General features: G+C 35.0%; 1 protein-coding gene across 3 annotated transcripts in view; it reads left to right on the forward strand.

Moving 5' to 3' along the window:
• Positions 1 to 25712, forward strand: part of IL1RAPL1 (interleukin 1 receptor accessory protein like 1) — a 697071-nt gene that overhangs the window by 347967 nt on the left and 323392 nt on the right. For all 3 annotated transcript variants that reach the window (XM_054056063.1, XM_054056064.1, XM_054056066.1), the window contains exon 3: positions 23097 to 23376. In XM_054056063.1, the coding sequence (XP_053912038.1) occupies positions 23097 to 23376 (280 nt within the window). The remainder of the gene's footprint in view (positions 1 to 23096; positions 23377 to 25712) is intronic.

Genomic DNA, 25712 nt, shown 5'->3' on the forward strand with positions numbered 1-25712 from the left:
AAATGTGTATGACTAAGAACATAGTTCAATAAGGAGGAATAAACTTTTTAGTGAACTGAAAGAAATTTGGAGATGAAAATAGAAATAAAATGCAAGTATTTTGTATGCCTCCCGAACTACCAGCATAGTGCCGTTGAAGTGGGAATAGACAGGTTTTTTTTCCCTATTGAATACCAGCAATGCACAGTGCCTTAACTAAGAGCAAATATGTCTCTTTTGGCATGTGTGCAAAACAAGCAGGATCAGAATTATTTCGAGAAATAGATGTTTTGCTGATTTATTTTATCGGATTTATAAATCATTACATATGAGTTTTAGATGTTAATTCACCTGTTATCTGTAGATACTTTTTTGATACTCTGAGAATTCTGCCATATTTATGTAGTACTCGATCAGGTGCCTGGGAAAAGAAAAATGGCACTTTTGTGTAAACCCATATACATCATTCACTGCTTTATCTTACAGTACTGCATGTTTTCTTTTTCCCCCTTTTTAAAGAGCACACAATATTCTGGTTAGTGATTTTGAATAATTTAATAGGAGAGTGGAAGTGCTTTTCAAGATAAATCTGGAGGGGGAAAAGTATGTTTTTTACAGCTTGTCATCTGAAATTATGAAGACTGAGCTAATTGTTCCTGTTTAAAAGGGAAACAAATACAGATAAAAGCTTGTTTATGTGCATTGTTATTTTTTTGTTGTTTAAAAACCAGATGAGTAACCCAAGCTATAAGTGGTCAATTATCTTTAAGTAATAAGATATTGAAACCTAAGGGTTATAAATGCTCAGCTTAGGGATTTCTGAACACACAAAAGGCAAATGAAATTATTAGGTAAGTGTAGCTAATAAGGAAAATTTATGACTTTTCAAGTAATTTTACTAGTCCCCCTAAAATACCCTATCTGGGAAGTTGTACCTCTGCATCAAAGAAGGGAAAGTATGTTTTGGTATTACCATACCTTTGTGATACTTTGTCTACCAAATGTTTAATATATTACAGTTATTAAATTATTAATATTTTAATTAATATTGTAATATTCACAGTGCAAAAGCTGTCTATTATACATTTTTGTGTCTTGGTTAACAGTATATTTGATTGTCCATGGCTGAATGCCTGGAGGTGACTAAGAGGAAGAAGTGATTTAATAACAAAACTAAAATATGTATGGATATGATGATTTCTGCTGTGCAAAGTAGTAAACATCAATGCATACACAGAATTTGTTCATTCCCAGTAATGTCTTTGACAGCAACTTATAGACTAATGATGGTGTAATGAATTCTCAAGACAAAAGAATGCCAGTAGCTCACGGATAACTTAATTATTTCTCTTTTGAAATCATATAGATGCCAGAATGATTTCAACAGTGTATGGTCCGTGATTTGACAGTTTTTTAGTTTTTAAAAGCAGCTGTTCTCTACATTCAAAATCTTTTTGCCTTCTCCTGTGATCTGTTGCACTCAGTCTTGTTATGGGCAAGAGGGGAACTACTCATCGTATGTAGGCTATGGACAGAACCAAGAACAGTGAAAATCCTAATCATCAGATTTTTAAATCAAAGAACGATTTTTAGTCCGTGCTGGATTGCTACAGAAAAAACAGAGAAAAATAATAATACTAGTACAGGGAAAAAAAAATTATAACAGAATCTAGACAGTGTAGTTAAAATTGCTGCACACATACATTCTTAGCGCCATGCCTTTCTCTGCTTTTGTGCTCATCCTTACACTGCTCCTGTGTTTCATAAAGCCATTGGCTGGAGAGGTTGAGGAATTTCAGAATCTCAGCATCATATAGTAGTTTGGGTTTGAAGGGACCTTTAAAGGGCATCTAATCCAACCCCTCTGCAATCTGGCCTCAAATGTTTCCACAGGTGGGCATCTATCACCTTTCTGGACAATCTGTCTCAGTGTTTCACCTCCCTCACTGTACACAATTTCTTCTTTATATCTAGTCTAAATCTACCCTCTTTTAGTTTAAAACCATTACCCGTCATTCTATCACAACAAGTCCTAAAAATCTTGTCCCCATCATTCTTCTAAGCCTCCTTTAAGTATTAAAAGCCCACAATAAGGTCTCCTCTGAGAACAACCCCAACTCTCTCAGCCTTTCCTCACAGGAGAGATATTCCATTGCTCTGATCATTTTTGTGGCCCTCGTATAGACATGCTCTAACAGATCCATGTGTTTCCTGTGCTGAGGACTCCAGAACTGAACGCAGTACTCCAGCTAAGGTCTCACAAGAGAGGAGTAAAGGGGCAGAATCACCTTGCTTGACCTGCTGGTGACATCTCTTTTGGTGCAGCCGAGGATGTGGTTAGCCTTCTGGGCTGTGAGCTCACATTGTTGGCCCCTGTCCAACTTTTCATCCACCAGTACCCTCAAGTCCTTCTTGGCAGGGCTCCTCTCAGTCCACTTGTATTCAGTCGCTGTTTAGTACTGAGGATATGCTGATACTTTTGGGATCACTGTAGGAAAAGCACTAACACTCAAACTAGTTAACAGATTTATGGTATTATATAAAGAATACAAGTACTAGAAAAGGAGAGGGTGATCTTACATGGTCTTCTGATGCTGGGAACCTCATTTGCTGCTGTATTGTGTGAGGCCTTCCTCATTGATCATGGCTCTTTGTGATTTACATAAAAAATATGCTTAATAGTACTTTGTATAATTTCATGGCATTAAAGTGAAAAAAAAAGTAAAATAAATTAGACAATACCTACCTTGTCCTTAGAAAAGCTGTTGTTACTGTTAAACACATGAAAACAGTTCCAGACAGGCCGTGAGAAGCCAAAGCAGAAGCTGGAAAGTCCTGAGAACTTGTAGATCCAGCAGAAAGCTTGTAGCCTTTTACCAATGGCAGTATTGCGCTATTTACGAACCTTGTAGTCTTCTACCATCCTGCCCGTGTTTGGTGAAATGACTGGTTTGGTAGATGAAGGGCTTATTCAGGTTTGCTTGGCAAGGTCTGGTAGCAGGATGGCTGCAGGGGTGGTTTTTGTGAGAAGATGCAAGAAGCCTCTATTTTGTTCAACAGAGCCAATGCCAGCCAGATGGACCTGCTGCTGGTCAAGGCTGAAACAGTCACTGATGGTGGTAGTGCCTCTGTGATAACATATTTAAGAAGAGGGAAAAAACTGCTGTATAACAACAGCAGTAGGAGAGAGGAATGAGAATACAAATATGCAGACACCAAGGTTAGTGAAGAAGGAGGGGGAGAAAGTGCTTGAGCTGCTGGAGCAGAGATTCCCCCGCAGCCTGTGGCGATAACTATGGTAAGGTAGGTTGTCCCCCTGCAGCCCATGGAGGTTAATGGTGGAGCAGAATTCCACTTGCAGCCTGCGGAGGACCCAATGCCAGAGCAGGTGGATTCCTGAAGGAAATTTCCTCCCATGGGAAGCTCATACTGAAAAAAGATGCTGGCAGGACCTGCAAACCTGTGGAAAGATAGGAGTCCACTAAGGACCAGGTTTGCTGGCAGGACTTTTGACCTCATGGGAAGCCTGTGCTGGAGAATTCTGTTCCTGAAGGCCTGCACCCCATGGAAAGAATCCGTGTTGGAGTAGTTAATGAAGAACTACTGCCTGTGGGAAGGATACATGTTGGAGATGTTCATACAGGAATGCCTGCTGTGGGAGGGACCCTATGCTGGTGCAGAGGAAGAGTGTAAAGAGTCCTCCCCCTGAGGAGGAATGAGCAGCAGAAACAATGTGTGTGACCACGACTCCCATTTCTGTTGCTTCCCTGCACCACTAGGGAGGGAGAAGGTAGAGAAAATCAGGAAGAAGGAAGTGCTGAGGGGAAGGTATTTTAAGATTTGTTTTTATTTCTCATTACCTTACTCTGATTTAAGAGGTAATATAATAAATTTATTTCCCTGAGTCGAGTTTGTTTTGCTCGTGACAGTAACTGCCAATTGACCTCCCTGTCCTTATCTGAACCCATGAGCCTTTTGTCATTTTTATGTGATCTTGTTATTCCTTTTAAATTCCCTTACAAAGGACACATAATATCATTAACTCTTAATAGCTAGGAACGTCATGAAGCAGATTTAAATTCAGTAGAAAATTAAGATTGTCAAAATACTTATATCTTGAAATCTTTAAGTAGGCAAGGAGGTGTTTTAATATACCAAGGAACTGAAAACTGTGTGTTAGCTCTTACTCTCCTGTTACTATGGTGTTCTGATGAAGGTCAAAAGGCATAGGTGAAGGTTAGGAAAACACCTCAGTACTAACTAAAACTTGATTTTTAAGTTATCCTTTTTTAAAAAAGTAAGAATTTACTTTACTGATACAGAATAAAAGTAAAGTTAGTGTAAAAGTTTTAGAGAGATTATTTTATTATTTGCCAACCTTATTCTTCTCCACTGATGGTTACCAGTTAGAAGACTGAGAAATGTCAACTTTGGCAAATATTTCCCCCTCCCCCCATTAATTTCTGGCCTGGTTTCAGACTGTTTGCATTTTTTGCAGTTTTATGTATTTCAGTAGATTAGAAAATTGTCAGGCAGCGCATTTCAGAACAACTTTGGTTATTGTGTTAGAATTTATTTACATTTTGGCTTACAACTTTTTTATTTATCTGGATTTAGACTTGGAACAGGTGTTCAAATCCACTTTCTTAATATCTTCCATTATTTTCATTACATACTATTTTATGTCTTGTGTACAAATAAGATTGACGTGGAGGCAAATAATGCCTCCATCCTAAAAACTGTCTGTAGCAGCTTCACTCTTTGAGAAAGAGAGTATCACATATTCGAAGTACTCCTTTTCATCCACTCAAGCACTGCATCACGTTTATAAAAAGCACACAAAAAGTGCTAAACTGATATAACTGTCAAAGTGAAGATCCAGCTGAATATTGTAAAGACCTTTGAAAAACTTGAAATGATCCTAATCCTCAAACCTCGTTTCTGATTTTCACAATGTGTAACAAGAAACTGCCTGTAAGACTACTCACAGATATCTTTGGATTTTTAATTCATGTGATCTATTGACCATTCTAAAATAGTCAGTTAGATACAGATTGTATATCTGTGAAAGTGTGAGTTTTTCTTTCACCATCCTATATTTCATATTATTGTTGTTACTGTTTGTGATATTATGTACTAAACATTTCCTGGCACTGAAGCAGGCAAGGTCCTGGGATTGTCTTGTGGAAACTTATAGAATTTATAGGAATCACGTGTGTGGTGTTGCTGGTTTTATGCCTCTTAGAGTGCTGTTTTGTGCTTTTTTTTTTTTTTAAGTTCATCTTCCATTAATTGTTTCCAAAAGACAAAATCTATTATCTTTGCAAGCTTTAGACTGTATCAGCTGAATGGTGTGGTGAACTGAAAAGCAGGTAGGTATTTAAAGTAGCCTCTCTTGCCATTGTTTGAGGTGCATCTGTTCAAGCAACTCTTTATTAGTGAGAACTTGGCTGTGGTCCAGCAGTTTAATTAGCATTTGCTTGCCTAATGTCTTATAACAGATAATATTATTACTGAATTCAGGGACTCTAAAAATCCCATATCTGACAAGGTAGGCTTAATAATGAAAATCACTGTGTTTTTACATTGTATTTGTCTTGGCAAGAACACCTGCTGCTATATATAGATTTTTTACTAGCTAGAAAACATGAAGTTCAGAGTTGCATTCCCTGAGTTATTCACTCTTTAGAAGAACAGAATCGAGCACAAATTAAAATTGAATGAAAACTGGAGGGGGAGATGCAGAGAAGGACAAAGTGTACAGCAGAACATCATTTTCTAGACAGATGTTAATTTGTTTCTCACTGGGTGAAACCGATCTGCTGTAATGTATTTGTGTGCAGGTTTTGAAATGTTTTTGAGCAGAATGCCTCTGGAGTGCTGTGGGTTGACTCTGGCCTCTGGGTTGCCTGATTTCTTCACACAGCCTAGCTAGCTTGACTCCTTTTTGAAGGCTGCTGAGAGCTGAATTTTGGAGACGGTACTCACAGAAGGAGTCATTTCATGTTTTGTTGAAAGCAGAGGAAACATACTCAACCAGTGGTTCTCAGAAGCGATGCTGCCTTGGTATTGTCTCTTCCTCTCCAGTCCTCCTTTTGGCAGGGATGTGGGGAAAGCGATGTGGAAGTATATTGTTAGTATATACGGACTACAAAATTAAGAAGCTGAGACGTGATTTTCTTTCAGCGGGAAACTGGGGATTACTCTCTCCATTTAGCAAAAAGGACAAGTCCATTTGCAAACATGGGTATATGCTCTGCTGTACAAGTACTGATCATCTGTCTTAGAAACTGTAAGGGTTATCATCTGTGGCTATGCAGCACAACCTTACTTTGCGCTTTCCTATCCTTGTTGTGGGACTCATCACAGTTCATAATCTAGTATCATTGGGTAAACTGGCAACAAGTTTGGCTTTAATTCATGTGTTGTGCTGTAATTTGTCTTTGTTCATTAGCTTTTATGTAAGTAGATGATCTGTCCCTGGAGGTGCACGGGACAGCAGTGACAGGTGCTGCTGTTGCCAACCCAAAGTGAGGTCTCTCCTCCCACGATTCAGTGCTCAGGGTCTCTTTCTGCATACACAGGCAATTTAGTCACGGCTTAATTTTAAGTGTTTGAATTTCACATTCCTGGTTGCCCCATCACAGATCTTCTTTCTCTTTTAAGTAGACACAAAATGAATCTTCTGTTAGGCGCTAGAATTATATACCTGAAGTAGACAGTCTGAGTAGTCCCCAAAGTGTTAATTTTCCATATGTTTTACAATATATGAATTGGATCATTCTTAAGAATCATCTCTTGGTAAAATAAAGAAAATATACTACTTACAACATTTTTTTCTCTCTCTTACAAGTGCATGTCTCCATTCTTTCAAATTGCTGTATTGGGATCTACTGCTTCTCTGTAGAGACTTCTGTGATACGTCTAAAATATCAATAATAATGACCGAACAGAGAATGAAAATTGTATGTAATTGTTCTTGCAATGATCTCAAATTCTGCCAGGCAGCATATCATGTCTTCAGTTATGACTCTGTAGTTGTGAATCTGTTTATTTAGGGACACAAGGGAAAAATTAAGCAAAGGAGGCGTAAAACATTTCTCTATGGGCTGTAGGGACTGTCATATAAACTTATTTCTTTTTAATCAGACTGGAGAAACCCTTGAAGAAAATAACTGAATGTAGTCTGATGTAACCATACTGAGGATCAACAAAGATATTAATAAAGATTTCTTTAAGGATTTATTAGAATTAGTAAGCTGGTGTTTTTCTTCTGACAAAGCTGGACCCATTCAATAGAGGCCAACTTGTAACATCAGTAGCTGAGGCAATTATTTTCAGTCCTCCTGTTCCGTAATTTAATCTTTGAAGTACACTTATTCCAAGATTTTTACTGTATCTTCAAAAGATAAAATATTGTTTTTCTTATATAGTTTTATGTTACAAATATGCTTCTCAATAGTAGTGGTAGTAGTATTGCACCTGTTCAAAGGTGAGTATTCCTTGTACTATAGTGATCAAGATGTGAGTAGTTGCATGAAATTGGTTTTGACATTTCAGATAAGCAAAAGAGATGACTATAAGGTGGTTACAGGGCTTTTCTAAGTTTCTAGTTACCAATAAGAGAAAATAGATAAGGTGCACTTGCACAAAGAAGTGTAAATGTGAACTGACCACAGAAAATGTAAGGTACAACTTTAGGCTATAAATTACAGGATAATAACAGTAGAGGAAGAAGTTTATGAAGCAATTTACGGCAGCAGTTTCAGAAAAAAAAGTATTTAAGTGGTCTTAATATAAGAACCTCTATTTCCTCCATTGATTGAGCTGATAGACAATTAGAACCATTGACCCAGAAGACCTGGAAGGAACCCAGAAGTTTGCTTAATAAAATAACCCTGCCATTAAGAACAGCAGGTCATTTTATTAAGGGAGAAAAAAAGAGGGCATTTTTTTCTTCTTTTAAAGTTCGTACCTATAAGAGTAGGCTTGCTTACTCTCTAATAAAACTTGATGGATTTCATTTTTCTTTGTGTATACTTCATTTTACATAGATTTCAAGTAGATAGTGCATATTTTCATGTGAAAGGTTATTTTCATTATCCTCCACTATCTCTATGTGTTCACTTGGGTGGAATGGATCTTATGATGTGAAAAACTGTCTAGTAAAACATATAAAAATGCATATATATGCAGATTAAATAAAAAGCTAGCAGCTGTTGGCAATTCAAGAAAAAAGATCAAAATATTAACTTATGAACTCTTCAGTTTCCTATTTATTTTTTGGATGATTTTTCATTAAGATACGTTTACTATGAAACTTTTTTAATTCTAACATTTTAGAGTTAGAATTTGAATGTCTTTTATCTGCAGTGGTTAATTTTTTTAGTACTAGATTATGTAGTTACCTTTTCAATAGGGCCTTGTTCACAAAAGAATTAATAATTCTACATGTTTAAATGCCTTGATGGGACCAGACATTCCAATGGGTCTTTTAAACATGCTTTGCACTCTTGATCTTCAGGATATTTCATACTGGAAACAAAATACCTGGCACAAAACAATGTTACTTAGTTCTTTGCAGAGGAGGAGCTTTGCAGTGCAAGGAAGGCAGGAATTTTTTTACTGGATAATGTGAGTCCACAGGCAAGTAACACAGTTTGGTGAAGTAGGATTCATTTTAAAATCCGGAGTTGATATGAATAACAATGTTTGACTATTTTGTCACAAAGAAAATGTTTTATTTCAAGCAGTGATATTTTGCATTAAACTCTATGTTGTTGTGCAGTATTATGAATACAAAATATTATTTCAAAAGGAAAACTGAAATATTTTTTACTTTAATGTTTAATATTGCCTGCTTGTTTTCTTTTCCAACTTTCCTTCAAAAAAAAAATTTTGATCAGGATTGACCCAATTTCTTAGGTACCCTGATTTCAATGAATTGAACAGATAATTCTATTGAAGCTTTTTCTGTTATTTGTTGTTCAAAAACCTGTAGATACAAGCTAGTCATAGAGACAGGGTAAGATGCTGACTAGTAGAAAAAAGAAAATAATTTCTTAGGTTGCTAATTTCACTTTTATGTGAGGCTTATAATGCATAAGTGGAATAAAATGTGCTTTAAAATGTGACCTATGTAAAATACACGCATGCTATGTGGTGTGCGTATACAATGTAAGCTTGAACTGGGTGATTACTGTGATTGCAAGAAGAAAAATAGCACACATCTAGAAGATTAAAGAGAAATCCAGAAAGAATCAGTTCGGTAATATGTTGTTTTTTTTCTGAGACTATATTTTCCAGAGAAAAAAATAAATGGGTTCTGCTCTGAAGAAATACTGTTAACTCTGGAAAAGAAAGTCAATCAATGAAATGGATGGATTTCAAACACACTTTCTGCAAAATTTTGGCCTAAAATATGGAGTTACTAACAACATTTTTATCAAAAAAAGTCATACCATCTAGAGTTCATATATAATCATTTAAATTAATTGAGACCCAGGTTTTAAATCTGATCATACATTTCCTACAATTAAAAAACGCTTTACTTCCATTTACAAAACCACTTCTGAGGAAACAGAAAACAAGACTCCTGAGAATGAAAGCTATGAGAATCTTGGGATTAATACTTATGTGCCTCATGCTATTTATTTGCTCTATTACACATGTGAAGTAATACACCATATGCCATATAGTAAGATTTAATTCCATCAAATTTCACACGTACTACACGAGGGATGTGTTTTAGCTTAGGTTTTACTTCCTGGCCTACTCTTTTTGTTAGTGGAACATTTAAGAACTGATTTGCAATTGCCATTTGAGGAGACGTATAATCCTGCCTTAGATTTTCTTTCCTCTATATTATGGTTTGTACTTCTGCATATCATAATATGAATTTTTCTAAATAAAAATGATCCTTAAAAAAACCTGTTGCCCTTAATTTCAAAGTTCAACTGAAAGAAAAAAAATAATTTTATCAAAAACTTCTACATCAGCATCATTCATACTTACCAGGATTTTTCTGTAAAGCTATAATCTTTTTATTTATGCTAGTGGAAGACTTTGATTGGTATGGTTAAGTCACATACAACATTTAAACCTTTTCCTCAGGTATCTTTGTTGCCATTAAAATCGAGCCTTACAGAAAGGTGGTAATTAAACTGCTGATGACCCATATAAGAGCCAAGTTTACTTACAGACTGCAACACAGCAGTGTACAAAACATTGCTCAGTTGGAGACAATTTTATTCTCAAAGACAAGTTTCCCATGATATTAAGACTGTATTGATGAGAAGCTTGATAAACATTTCTTAGTCTATTTACAAACCCAACTTTAAAATGAGACTCAAGTGTCAAATGGGAGACACATATGACTTGTCCTACTGTTTGGCTAATGTACTGAAAAATGCCATGTGAACAGCCATCCTGAGCTACTGGAGTGGCACTAATTTATTACTATAAACTGGAACAACCAATGGCACTAGTAACAAAATCCTGGGGGAAGTATATGAAAATGTGAATGAGGAGTTGATGTAACTTCTCTGACTGCTTTCAGAGGCTGTGCTGATCTTTGAAAGGCAAGGAGAAATTATTCGTTACTTGGAAATGCCTCACTGACAGCTGGGAGCTTTGCAGCTCTCCAAACTGGAAGCTGTGAAGTCTCATTAGCATAGAGTTGCTCCCAACCCAAAGTACAGATCTTAACAGCTTGTGCGGTCTACTGTGTTAATATTGGGCTGGTTTATGTCCAGCCAATTCAGGCCAGGCTAAAGTGGGCCAGTCTCACTCTGCCTTATAAACCTATTTATACTTGGGGTTTTTTCCCACTCAGAATACATAACAAATATTTGTAGGAGGGGGGGAGATAAAAAATGAAACAAAAATCTCAAAAAAACCCATATATATGTGTATATTTTCATATACTGTTTTTTATTTTTTCCTGGCTTTTTAGAGAGTCCTATTAGACTATATCTCTCTTGTTGTATCCCCATTTCAGGCATTTAACCTGATATCTAAACACCCGTTGAAGCAACTGGAATGACACAATTATTTTCATCCCATCCAAAGGCATAGATATTACAGGAAGTCCAAGAAAAATGCATATCTTGATTATCAAAAAATATCTAGTATTCAGGTGATATTTCTCCCTATATTTGAATTGCTAGAAATTCAGAAATGAATGTTGCAGTTTTAGGCTCTTCTATATATTCTTATATCTTTCTACCAGAAATTGCAGTTCTCCTCAGAAAGAAAATAAGAGACCTTAAGCTTACACACCATAAATCAGTCAAACACCTTCATGCATAAACTTAACCTTGGAACATTTTTAAAATTGATACATATTAGGTACCCCAGAAAACGAGGTGTGGGGATATAATATGAACTCTTCCAGGAACTTCATGTTTGTTGAATTTATATGAAAACAACTTGGATGCTGAGGAGAAACAAACCAAACCAAACCAAATCAAACCAAACCAAACCAAATCAAACCCAACCAAACCAAATCAAACCCAACCAAACCCAACCAAAACAAACCAAACCAACAAGGAGCAGCATAAGTACTGATGTTTACAAACAAACATGCAAAACTTTATTAAGTATGTTGTTTTTTCCTATGTCTTCTCTACCTTTCAAGGTTATCCAGTCTTGTTTGTCTCTGATACTTCTAATATTTTTTTTTCTACTTTATTTCCTTAGTTTTATTTCTTTTAGTTTGGAAGAGAAAAAAGGGGTGGTGGTTTTCATTTCTTACAGAAAATATCCCTAGTCCTTTTTTCTTCTGTCTCGACACATACACACAAATTCTTCTTTGGCTCTATAGGTGATAGAATCTATGTCTATTTGTCTACTTCAATCACATCTTGTCTTTTCTGGCATAAATCTGAGACTATTTTTGTACATTCCACGTGTTGCCTTCCTACACTATTAGCAGTAGGCTATGACACCAGTGACCCTCAAATTTCACTGCTCCAGTTTGGACTCAGATTTCAGTCTCATTGGTATTCCCTACACCATGCAGTAAAATTCATCATTAATAATTAAATTGTGTATTTAAGTGTGCGTATATGTACAGAGGAGGACAGTGAGGTTAGATAGAAGGTGAATTAGTTACTAAATTGAACAATCCCTGAAGAAATTTTAAATAATTGCAGATCAAAATCTATTTCAGCTCTGTGACCTTACCTTGAAAAATATACTAGTAGTTCTTTACCTTGGTGCATTTGAGGTAGCAAAAAGGCCGCATGAAGATCAGAGTGAAGCATCACTCAATAAAAGTTACTCCCAGTGGAATATGTGGGTTATAAGGCACTCTTACCACCATTTCTAATTTCTTTGAATTCCTTTATAGAAATGTTCATTCCTTCAGTGACTAGAAAGATGTAGTATGAGCTTGTAAGCCAGTTTCTTCAATCTAAAACACAGAGATTTCTATTTAATTTTCTTACACTACTGGATTTTTGAATATATTCAGAAAAATTGTTCACTTAATAGAAGTAGCTCAGTTTTCATGTTACTCAAGTATGAATACACGCTATACAATTAACTAAAAGCTTATAGAGTAAGAAATTTCTTATGATATTTATCCAGTGCATTCACACCTAGTGCCTACTCTGGATTAAAGAAACTTCTTGGTCTTCAGACAGGCATGTAAGTACTTGGTTTAACTGAAAGCATAGTTTATTTTGCTTAGTTTTGTTTGGTTTAGAACATTTTGCATTTTATATGAAAAATAATTCTTCCTTTAAAGAAAAAAAGATAAAATTGAATAGGGGAGTGGCGGTTGTTGCTACCATCCTATACAATGCTACAGTCCCTAATCCTGTTGGTTTTGTGTGCCAGGCTTCTTTGGATGATGTATCCTATATGGATTCATCTAATGACTAAGATAATGGAGCCTCATAGAAAAGTTATAGGTCAACCAAGAAATCTGTCTAACCCATGGCAGAGAATGACCCATGAGATTCAATTTATTCAGAGAAAAATGACAGCATTCTGAAAATCATAACTGTAATTTTTTTCACTGGAAAGCATTTTCAAGGAAAATTTAAGATTTAAGACAATTTAAAAACATTTAAAACACAGCAATTTTGTTGCTGTTGCCTGTTGAAGTTAACAATGCTGCATAGCATAAGCAAGAAAGATGGCAATAACAAAAAAGTGCCCTAGCCTTAATCTGAAATGTATGTCTTAATGCCAACTTTACATATGAATTTTATCTTGATTTTGGCATCTGAATTAATATCTGCACAACTTTACTCTCTCTAGAGATATCTGTGCTTCGTGCCCTAGGTGCTTTCTGTCTATGGTTAGTTAACACTTCTTTCCTAGCAAGTGCTGTCCCCTCTGCCAGTCAAATTGTTACACCAGGAAAGAAGAGCCTCCTCTTTGGCCACTTCATGATTAGCAACAAATATAGGAACGTAATGAGTATCGCACAAATATTGTTCAAATATTCAATAGGTTAAATACCCAAGAAAATGTCTGAAGTAGGACAACACCACTGGGCTGAACTATTTACTTCTTGCCTCCAGGAATGTCAATAAGCATTGAGCATGAACATTCAGTATGCGCTTTGCCTGTCTGGAATGCAAAGTTATAACTGTACAGAAAGTGCAAGTGTTTTAGACTTTTGTTTTGTTTTGTTTTGGGGTTTTTTTTTGCTTAAATATAGATTTCTTTTTTGTTCAGTGAGCCTCATAAGGTTTGAGTTTTCAGCGATTGTCTGCTACTTTACATAGGTATAGGGTGAAGAGCAGTAGAAGCATATCTTTTAAAGTTGGTTTGAACCAGTCACTGGAGTATCATCTTGATGTAAATTGAAACAATTATTGAAGTAAATCAACATAAAATTGTATTATTTGTTCTGTTTACTTTAGAAGTTGTGATTTGGATGACCAAAGTCCAAATCATTTCTGCTGTACAATTTTGTTACCATGTCTTTTTATCTTTAGTCGTGTAATTTGTTTTTCATCATTTATCGGGAGTTATTATGATAGTAAGGATTTTATATGATATGACTACTAAGAAACATGGCTACTAGGATAAATCTGAGCCATCTGAAATGATCATGAGTCCCAGTAAAACTGTAGGTAAAAAGCAAATCACAATCAAATAAATGTGTTGTGTCCTTTCATTAAAGCCTAATGAAAAAAAGATTTATACTATATAAAAAAATTCTCTTTCAGTCAAAGTTTACAGATTTTTCTGATTGAAAATGTTCTCAATAATTCATTCAAAAATATTTCTGCTCTATTCATTGAGGATATAAAAATGTATTTGAATGTAAGAATGTATTTTTTTCTTTTTCTAAGAACTCTTAATTTTGCTTTGGATCTATTATGGGATATAGCATGAGGAGGGAAAGGGAAATGCTCTGATATTTTGATTTTACCTTTGAAATTCAATGCAGCTTGCCACATCCATAAAGGTACACTAGAAAGCTTTTTATCTTAATCTCGTGGGATTTGGATTCCTAACTCAATTAAATCCATTCTATTTCTTTAAATTTGCTTCAACCAAAACATTCATGCTAAGCTTCAAAGTAAGCTTTGGTGAAAGCAGCAAAGTTTTCTTCTCAAACTCAAATAGTAACGATTTTCATTTCCTTTGCCTAATGAGATTAAAGTACTGAACTACTATATTACTCTGGTGACCTCTTTCTCTTCGGTAAGCTGTCTCAAGTGTGGCAAACAAGTGGCATATGGGAATGAAGGAAATGTCAAACCAGGGAGCAAAGATTTATAAAATGTAATATCTTTCATGGGCTTTAGCTTCTAGACTTAATATGGACAAAAAAGAGGAAGTAAAATGCCAGATGCTATAATAATATGGGTTCTTCTAAAATGGAAAAAAGTGTACAAACAGATTTATAAAGGCTTTTTGTAGTCCATAGAGTGCAGATTTACTGTAGTTAATGTTTTCTTTTTAAAGTTCAGTTGATATTGCTGTTCCTTGCTAAGTCTTTCATGAGATTCCTATTGGCTTTAAACTGCCATGTTTTGTACTTGGTAGCATCTGCAGGAAAAGAGCACATATCATAAAAACTTCTTCAATTAAAAATTAATATCTATTTCTTAAGCAAATATGTTCTTTCTTTAGAAGTTTGATGATAAATCATCCAGTGTTGCACATATATGGAAGATTTTCTTGTAGTTTTGTGGAACAAGCATATTTTTTTCTTGCTCCCCTCCCATCAGTTATATTCCACTTTTGATTTATTTTAGTTAACAAATTCCATACTGACAATGGCTAAGTTTCTTATTTTGGCTAGTATATATTTTCTAATTGTTATGGCACTGGATGCTATATCATGTGCTGGTAGTAACCTTCAGAGCAATATCAAGAATTTATTTTTCTATTGAGCCATTCCAACAGAAAATTGTTAAGGGCTCCTGGGATTAAAAGGCAATGCAAAAGAGATGTGAGGCATGTGGCTTTCTGAATGTTGAATGATTGTATAAATGTACACAAAGTAGTATGCAAAAAATACAGCAATATCTGTTAGTAGTGTATAGTTTTTTAAAATTTAAGAAGTGTAATCGCAGAACGTAGAGTAGATTTATCTCTGTTGAAAAAGTTCAACTATGATTTAAAGTAAATGCATTACCTACTGAAGAGACAGCTATATGGAGGATGTCATTTTGGGGTTGTTTTTTTTTCACATCTTTATTCGCTATTTACTGCTGTCTGATGGTAGGGCAACACAGCTTCTATTCTAACCTGTCTTGTATAAAACCCCTGTTGTCTCCCAATGCAGCAGTGCTCATTACCAGGCCACAAAATTGGTGCCATGACAACCATAACCAGGCCATGAAGCATCTACCCTTCCACATCTCTGTGCCCCCATGCCTTCCTCCCTCTTCCCAGGCTCAGCCTTTGGGTCCACCTCTGCTCCACTCACATGCCCAAGAACATCTATGGGGAAAATACATTATTCTTTCCTCAAGTGTTTAAAATATTTTTGGAGTGTCTCAAAATCACTGATGATTACCGAAGCCGTACTTCATGGATTTCTGGCGGCACTACACATTTATATTAACTTACAGATATAAATATTGGTATTAGATCCTTATCCAAAACCACTGTGATTACTATCGCAGGTCAGTTCTTTGGCATGCAAATGCACACTTAGGTAAAAAATTGGAGCAGTCATGTGCACTGAAGATTATTTTTAAATCCTTGACAAGTTTGAGATCAATTAATAACTTTATCATATTGAGTAAAAGAAAAGAAAATATGTGCCTAGAACTGCTTTAGGCTCCTAAATGCAATACTGTATTTGAACTTCTATTTAATTGCAAGTATAAATACAAACACCCGTATAAAAAATCTCGGTCTAGAGCTTGAGTCTTGCAGGACTACCTGTAATGAACCAGAAAAAAAGGTTTTGAAAGAAGCAAGAGGGACCAAATGGGCATTAAGGAAGAATTATTGGTTTGCAATAGAAAATTAGGAAGTTCAGCATGCATTTGCTTTTCCTTTGGTTCTCCATCTTTCATGGTATATTTATGCAATTCATTTCTTAAAAGGAACTTTTATTTTTAACTTTTTCTACCACATAATAATGATAATTAAACACTCTTTACTTTTATGTAAAAGAGAAATGACCTAAAAAGCTCCCACCAGATAGAAATAAAGGTATTTTCATGCTTATTCTGGCTCTAAGCAATCCAGTACCTAGGCATATGTACTCTATTTCATGTTAATGTAGTACTGTGAAGCCAAGAAATGCAGCATTTTTAATTAATTTATTGCATCTCATAGCTTTCTTTTTTCCATTACTCCTCTTCCTGTGGGCTAGTGCATTTGCCAAGGTTTTTCAACTACTGCATCTGCCACTTTTCAAATTTCTCTCAGATGAGGCTGGGACAACTGCAATTCTTGGGAGCTAACTTCTTTAGTAGATGATGATACCCGAAATAATTTTTCCGTCTCCCTCAAATTTCCTTCAAAATCTTATTTTTCCCTTACTGGCACTGCTCCATACTGGCCATTAAACACTTCTGTACTGAGAACAGAGTACGTAAGTTTTTAGCCTACCACATAATTTTTGTAACAGTTTTCAAGATAATGGAAAATAGGATTTAAAAATTTACAATTGCTATCTCAGACAGAAGTGCAGCATACCTGTAACAGCAGTCTTAGCACAAGAGGAAATTCAATCGTGTAAAATACACTTGATATAGTCATTTGAAAACATTAGTACTAATGATAAATGCATTTTTTTTCACGTTTACAATTTTATATGATACTTCTTTGATAGAAGAAAATCTAAGTGGTCTGAGAATAGAACTGACCATGTTCTTTTTCTTATCTCTTATTGTGTTGTATTTCTAAGCTCTTCTTCTTTATTCTTGTCAGAGTTCATTTTTATAGCAAATTAAATGATACACCGACCAAAAATAGGAAATCTGCATTTCTTCATAATGAGAACACACACTAAAATACCATGTGTTGTGTTTCACAGAGCTAATTGGCTCTGTAATGGATGTGCTACAAAATACAAAATCTTGATTTTGTTTTTCTTTTTTCAAATGCTAGCAAGCCTAAGCAAAAAGCAAAAAGAAACAACAAAGGTAACAGGAGATAATCCAGAACAGATTGATAATTTTAACATCGTGATTTTGAAAGTTAAATGTTATTATGAAAATTGTTGTAAAGAAGTAAATCTTAATTCTATGAATCACTTGATAAACTTATGAAAAGTTGTTTTATAAAAAGCAAGTTAAGGGAATACTGTTGTCATGCCAGATTATGCCTTATACTTCTCCACCCTATCCAAAAATCGTAGCTGCACTGCTGCAATATTCTTTGTTCACTTGCTCTACCTATCATGTTTACTCTCCCCATGTACTGCCATCTTATTTCTGCATCCCCTAGTGCCTTTGCAAGTTCTCCACTCTAGGAATACAGCCTGGTGTTTTCTCCTTTATATATCCATTTTTCAAAAACCTGAAGTGGATAATGAATAAGTAGAAGGCACAGTGACATTGCACAAACCTCTGTAGGAAATTATATTAAGAACAGAAGCAAAACCACAGATAAGTAGGAAAAAAAGGATCTGTTATTTTTTATTTTATTAAATATTAATTAATGCAATCGATTTATTAGAATTTACTGTTTTAGAAGTGTGGTTTTAAACTGCCAGACCTAAATTATTTAGATGTCCAGAATCTGTATTTCCACCAATGTATTGGAAACCTGAAGACCTCTGCTGACTCTGAAAACTATAAATTCAGTTGAAGCTTTTGAATGAAGCCAGGCTGAAGCAGTGGTCTCAGGAGCTATTAGCTTTATTTTTCTTTCCTTCTCAGCACTGAATTTTGCCTTGAAAATTATGTGTGTGATCCTGTAAAATGAAGTGGAAGATCTTCTCGGTAATATTAAATGTTTTGTGTGCTGGGTCCTATCAGCAGGTATAGCCTGCAAGAAGCTTGTTTATTCAACCAAACAATATCATTATTAAGACAGGGATGCAGTGTGGTTTATTTCATACTCTGAAATCACTCAAGGAAATAACTGAGTGAATGATATTCATCCTGGACACTGCATTGTGCTATTATGTGTAGCAATAATGAGTAGGATATTAAAATAGAGATGTGGACTACAACCATGCATTTGAAGGCAGTTCTAAATTTTCAAAGATGATGAATTATAAAAATATTTTCCAATTTATAATATAAAATAAAATACAACTGACTGCTTGATAGAAATAAAAAGATTTGATATGTCTTTAGAGTATTATTTTCCCCCCAATTGTTCTGTGTCAGCTTAAATGTGGGTGTTGGTTTTGTGTCCATAGCAGCCATAACTAAGAAGGGGAGCACTGTGTATTTTGTTTAGCCAATGTCCCACTCATACATGAAGAAAAGAAAAAAAACTAGTCAAAATAGAAAAGGACCACAGTTTGAGTACATGAAATAGAAATCTTGCAATCCTTTTAATACTAACAAGTCCAGCTGAACATGAAGCCTTTCCTCTTTTCTGTGCCTATATGTGAAGGCAGTAAGACAAGTGTTTAACAAGCAAATGTGTAACAATTTTGGGTTTTGTCTTTGTTTTGTGTTGACAATTTGCCTTTGTCAACAGAAAAAAATCTAAAAATTTCTATGAATGTAAAGGGTGTCATGAATTTAATTATTCTTTGATTCTTTGAAAATGTAACTTTACATGCTTCAAGGAATTTGTAAATCAGGATTTTGATTAGGTCTATGTTACATCCAAGTTTTCCTATACTGAAAAATGTATGTATACTCTATAAAATACATGCAGAGTGTATGTGGGAAATGTCAGTTAGCACATGCGTGCAATCATCATTTCACGGTAATCACATTTTTAAGGTCATGACAATATATTTTGCTTTCCATTATTAGGTTTTAAGCTGCTGTTTACATGACTGAGTTACAGTGGAACAGAAGCATTTCAAGCATAGATAGACTTTTATCTTCTGAAATATCACTGTTATTACAAAATATCACAGAAGGATGTCTGTGTCTGATGATGAGAATGATGAGCTTCTATTATATCTGTCAAAATCGCATTAGCACCTTCTCATAGATGAAGGCACATTGGCTGAGAAGTAGTATGAGGTATTTTCTGAAAGATTTTCAAGGTATTAAAGCTTCCAGCTGTAATAAGGTTAATGCAGTTCTAAGTGACTTGAATGTCAGTGTTGGCAGAGTTTAACGGGTATAACATTTCCGTAAGCAGGAAGAGAAACATTGTCATGTTCACTTCATTGAAAGACCACACCGAGAAAAAGATAGATGTTTTCTTAAAATTGTCACTGAACATAACTCTAATAAATCACAGATTTATAGAATTATTGAGGTTGGAAGGGGCCTCCGGAGGTCATCTGGTCCAAACTGCTGCTCAAGCAGGGTCACCTACAGCTGCTTGATCAGGAATATGTCTATCTGGCTTTTTATTATCCCCAGGGATGGAGACTTGGCAACATCCCTGAGCAACTTGTGCCAGGACTTGATCAGCCTTACAATGAAAAGCATTCCCTGATGTTCAGACTGAACTTCTTGTGTTTCAGTTTGTGCCCATTACCTCTTGTCCTGTCTCTGAGCACCACTGAAAAACAACCTGACTCCATCCTCTTTGCATCCTTCCTTAGGTATTTACATACATTGGTATGATCCCACTTGAGCCTTTACTTCTCCAGGCTGAACAGTTGCAGCTCTCAGCCTGTGCTCAGACATAGGAGAGATGCTCCATTCTTTTAAAAATTTTCCTGGCCCTTTCCAGTCTGTCCAGGTCTCTCTTGTACTGAAGAGCCCAGAACTGGATATAATTCTCCAGGTGTGGCCTTACCAATGCTGAGTAGAGAGGAAGGATCACCTCCCTCCACTTGCTGGCAATACTTCGATTAATGCAGCTTAGCACACTATTGTTCTTTTTTGCTGCAAGGGCATATTGCTGGTTCATGTTCAACTTGGTATCCATCAGGTGGGTGTTCTGCAACATATCTTGGAGCCTAGGGTTGTTCTGCCTCAGATGCAGGACTTTGCACTGGGGCACACCACCAGCTGAAACATAAATTACAGATTCATAATATTATGAGCATGCCAATATTTATATTTGCCTGAGTTGTTCTCTTAAGCTGTCTGGTGAGACATACTGATGTGATTAGTGCCAAAAAATGATCAAATAGTTCAGTAGATAGTTACATTAAATTGCAATGTTAATTGTACTTTGTGATACGAAATCTTAATGTGAAACTTTAGACAATTGTATGTATTTAAGAGTTGATGATTTGTATTCTCTTTCCATAGAAATGTCATCCAAATTATATATTTGGAATCACTATTTCACAGAGCATTAATGTAAATACAATGCCTACATATTCAAACTATTGTTAACATTCTCTTTAAAACTCAGGAACAAAACTTTGATAATGTTAATTTTCAAAGGTTTTGTAATGTTCTCTCTGGTTTTACATGTGAGTACAGAATACCTGTAGACATTCTTGAATAAGCATACTAAAAGGGACCACAATTGCTTCTTAGCATTTTTTTAATGAATAATAACATGCTGAAATAAAGTCAAGGATATCTACTTGGCATAGTTAATCCTTCATTGAATACTAAGGCTTGAAACAGAGTTATTCTGCAGTGTATTCTCATGGATTCGCCAAGCTCAAAGAACTGAGAACCATTAGAACTGAATATGCTGCAAGAGAAAATATGACTAGCAGATGAATATAATAAACTAAAATGTACTAACTGAATTAGGCAGTGAAAGTCAAAATTACAATCTGATAAAAAGGTATGATGAAGAAGCTATTAGCTGGTAACATATACTGCATAGAGGTGCATGTTAATTCAGTTTTTGATGTGGAGATTTAGAAGAAGAGAGAAACACTCCTTCAGAAAGGTAAAAAATAAAATTATCAAAGATGTAAATAAAATCTGAATTAAATGGAAGTCAGTTTCTTACGTCCTATGGGGAGGCTAATAGCATAGCCTTGTCTCTGTTCACTTCAAATTCTTCATGATTATATGTATGTCTTATTAGGGTTTTGTAAAGGTTACTAATTTTTAGGAACTGTTGGGTAGGAAAACTGGAAAAAACATATATTATTGTCCCTTCCTTGTCTTAAAAGTAAACACAGGAGGACACAATCCAAAGATATATGAAATATTTTGCTATGTGAATTCTGTTCATAATGCAAATTGATTCTAAAGTTTTGTGTTTTTTCCTCCATCTTTCAGTGATGTATAGAGATGTTTGTGTGTTTCTTATTTTGCTGTCTATAATAAGTACTGTGATATTATCCAAAAACAAATATCAAAATGGGCATGATATTCTCCCAAATAAGAGATGAAGACATTTTCTTTAACATGCTAGTACTGCGGTATTATGTACAGTACCTTGAATTATCTGTTAAAGTCAATATTCCCCCAGCTTTAGGGTGAGAGGCATTTGACTTTATACCTATGCAAAAGTTGCTTTTCTAAGCTAACTAGCTGTCAAAGCTCTTTAAAAGTTAACAAAAAGAAGTGGCAAATTCAAAGACCAAATATTTATGAGTCATAGATATGCATTTTAAGATGAAATAAATTGATCTTTGGATATACTGATTGCTTTCTACTGAACTGGAGTGAGGGCCTGATTAACTAGTGAAGTTTGGACATTGAGTTTTTAAGTGAATTAACCTAATGGTGGATTTTCCTCACTGAAATTACTTAAAAAAAAAAAAAACAGCATAAGCTTTTGTTAAGGAAGCCGTTGTATCTGTATAAATTTTGTTGGTTTGGTATTCCTAACTAAAAATAATAGAGGAGTAGAGGAGTTGGATTTTTTTTGCTATTGTATTTTGTTTTATTTTGGAAGTCAAAACAACTTCAGTATTGCCTCCTGAAGAACAGTTATTGTGGAAGAGTATTGGTGCTACCTGATGTTGTTCAACAGGTGAAGAATACGAAAATTATTCTTGAATTATTACTAGTGAAGACAAGAAAAAATAAAAACATTAATCATGTAAATTAATTAGTAATATGCTTCTATAAAGGAAGGAAATCCTAGTAAGATCTACTTAACTTGTTCTTGAGTAATCCATTAAAAGTACTGATAGTCATTTTCCTGGCACTGTCTTGCTCTTATTGCTAAGACTGTCTTTTCGTCCTTCGAATCTGACTTGAGCTGTCACAGTTTTTGGTTCAGACCACAGCTCCTTGTCCTAATGTCTTCTGAGCCCAATACCTTCTTTCATTTATATGGCTATCCTGAAAGTATTTTATTAATGCAATTCACAGTTTGTGACAACTCGCATGCCACATGGCCTTTGCGTTGCACTAATTTCTCTCCAGTATTTTCTAACTGGTCATCACAGAGTTTCACAAAAGAAAAAAAACCAAAAAACAATTGCTCAGTTATCTCACAAATTATCTACATTTAACACAAAATCTCATAACTGTTCTGCATAGACAAGTACATGACATTAACAGTGTGAAAATGCAGTTAATTTTTCAGAGATCAAAAGGGCGCTGCCAGTCACCCAATGGACCTTTACTCAAATGCAATGCTTTCCCACAATAAAGGTTTCTGTGTGAATAGTGCTCTCTGAAGCCTTTGATAATCTTTTGTCATTTTCTCTTCTTTTTTAGCTGATGGATGCACTGACTGGTCTGTGGATTACAAGAAATATCAAGTTCTAGTAGGAGAACCCGTTCGTATAAAATGTGCACTCTTTTATGGATATATTAGAGCTAATTACTCACTAGCCCAAAGTGCTGGACTTAGTTTGATGTGGTACAAAAGCTCTGGACCTGGAGATTTTGAGGAACCTATAGCTTTTGATGGAACTAGAATGAGCAAAGAAGAAGACTCCATTTGGTTCCGACCAACAGTGGTACAAGACAGTGGGCTCTATGCATGTGTTATAAGGTACTGTATTTAAATATACTGCATTTTAATTAACCAGATATGAAATGTAATAATGAGACTTTGTGCCCAGAAAAATGTTTTCTGAGCACTTTCCATTTTCCTCTCCTCCTGGTATTTCCTTCTCAGAAATGTTTCATGCTTAAGTAGAAAATACTGTTGACATTCTTGAACAATTTTTTTTTCTTATAAATTTAGATCACTTATTGCAAAATACAATGAGATGGGTGGGACTGGATGCATAAGTCATGTGTTCCTTCTTCTTGTTTAGCTCTTACAATCACTGTCCTAGTGTAAAAATTTTGTGTTCACATTCAGATTTAATTTTATATGGATTTTATCCAATGGTTTCTTTAACTATTTTTCTGTAAAAATCTTTATTTGATGTAAAGTAGTTGCATCATGGAAAATGGAAGATGATATTTCAGCATTTTTACAGACATATATCCTCAAGAATCATATTTAGCTTAAGATGATAATAGAGCCTGGGTGCCAGATATTTTCCAAAAATATTTAACCTTCCAATGCATCAAGCTTTATCACCATAACTTGGACTACATTCTGTGTCCTGCTTTCCAAAACAGTAGTGCAACATCTTTCTGCATCTTTAAAGTGGCACTGAGATATTGTTTTCTGCCCTTTGCAGTAAAAAAGTTTATCTAGGCGCCTCCAAATTGTCTCACAGCCTTATACTCAATTTTGACTAGATGTGAAATTATGCAAATTAGAATTTATACATAAAAAATACAGAGGAACATTGATATTAATTGTTTAGAGGTTTGAAATAATTGATTATTGCAGTTAGTTGAACAGATGAGGTAGTGTTCTTCTCTGACCGCATATCTATAAAAATAGTGGTACTACCACTATAATAGGAGTCAAAAAAAAAAAAAAAGAGTAAGATAACTGACTGACCAGACAAGAAATACACGATGAAGCCATTCTGATGTTGCAAGAAGAATAGAAAAATTGTTTTACCAGCACCTGGAGATGGTTTTGGGTTTTTTTGGAGGGGGATCTAGGGGAGAAATGCTGTCTGGGTTGTATGTGATGAAGGAGCTTTTACTAGATGGCGATGTTTTTAGACACATTTGTTCTTTAAGATCTTTACATAACCAATGAGATATTTCGTATGACATATTATTTTCAATAACATTTGCAATGTGTTTCTTCTTCTGGTAATGGTTATCTTTAAAACTTAGGACAAAAATTATGCTTAGATTAGTATTTCTTTCAGATAAATGTGAAACAATAGCTATGAAAATGGCAACACTACTGTCAATTATGCCAGTGTTATTTAAAATACCATAATTAATCCCTTCTGTTTAAAGAAAACCTTAAATATCTTATATTGTACTTTCCAGCAAGTACAGATACATGCTGAATTTAGATAATCAGTCATACTTTAAAATATGTTTATCATGCCAACCCATTTTCATGCTTTTTCAAAATGATTTTCTTTATAATCTGGAGGTAGGTAAGGGCATGTTCTAATCTGCTTAAAGCTACATACAACTTTCTTATGACATGTTTAATTTTCAGCTGTCAGTGCCTATGCATTATAGATTGACAATAGATTTAAGAAGATACAGTAGTAATTAGTATGTGATCTTGAATACTCCTAAGAACAGTTACAGAGCCATTTACTTTGAGGACACCTACTAGAATAAGCAAGTACTGGTTAAAGGGTTGGTGCTAAGAAGTCTGTGCTTGTTATATCGGTGTTTCAGTTTTAGATTTGTTGGATGGAACCTTTCAAATTTATGATGAAGATAGTTATTGGCAGAAGGCGTAATCCTTGTTTCAATATATATATTGAATATATATTACGGTTTTGTATATAGTATTATATGTATATATAACGTTTTGTGTTTTGTGCATATAGTTGAAGGTTACTTTCAAATGGTTTTGAATGACTATTTATAATCAAGTTTAAAACTTAATATTTCATGTTCCTGAGAGAAGCACTTATTTGATATTTAACCTGAAATAACTAAAATTAATTGCTAAGCAAACTAATGGTTCTCTTTTTTCCCCCTTATTCTTTTCAATTCTTACACTATCAAGTCTGATCAAAACAAAAAAAGAGGCTGAATTGATGCCATCTGGCAAAATTATGTAGTCTATCCGATTTTATGGAGTTATTGCTATAGAAATGTCTAGAAAAGCCTCTCACATCAGATAACTGTCTACTGCTCTTTACTGCTGCATAGTCTCATCACTGCAATCAGAATAGTCAGCCCTATTGGCACTTTATGCGTGGTTACTTGTAGAATACACCAAAGTATCTGGAGAAGGATTAGAGTTGTAATTTCTTTCAAGGAGCAAAGTGAAGATTG

Source organism: Cuculus canorus, chromosome 1, assembly GCF_017976375.1.
Source record: "Cuculus canorus isolate bCucCan1 chromosome 1, bCucCan1.pri, whole genome shotgun sequence".
Taxonomy (NCBI): domain Eukaryota; kingdom Metazoa; phylum Chordata; class Aves; order Cuculiformes; family Cuculidae; genus Cuculus; species Cuculus canorus.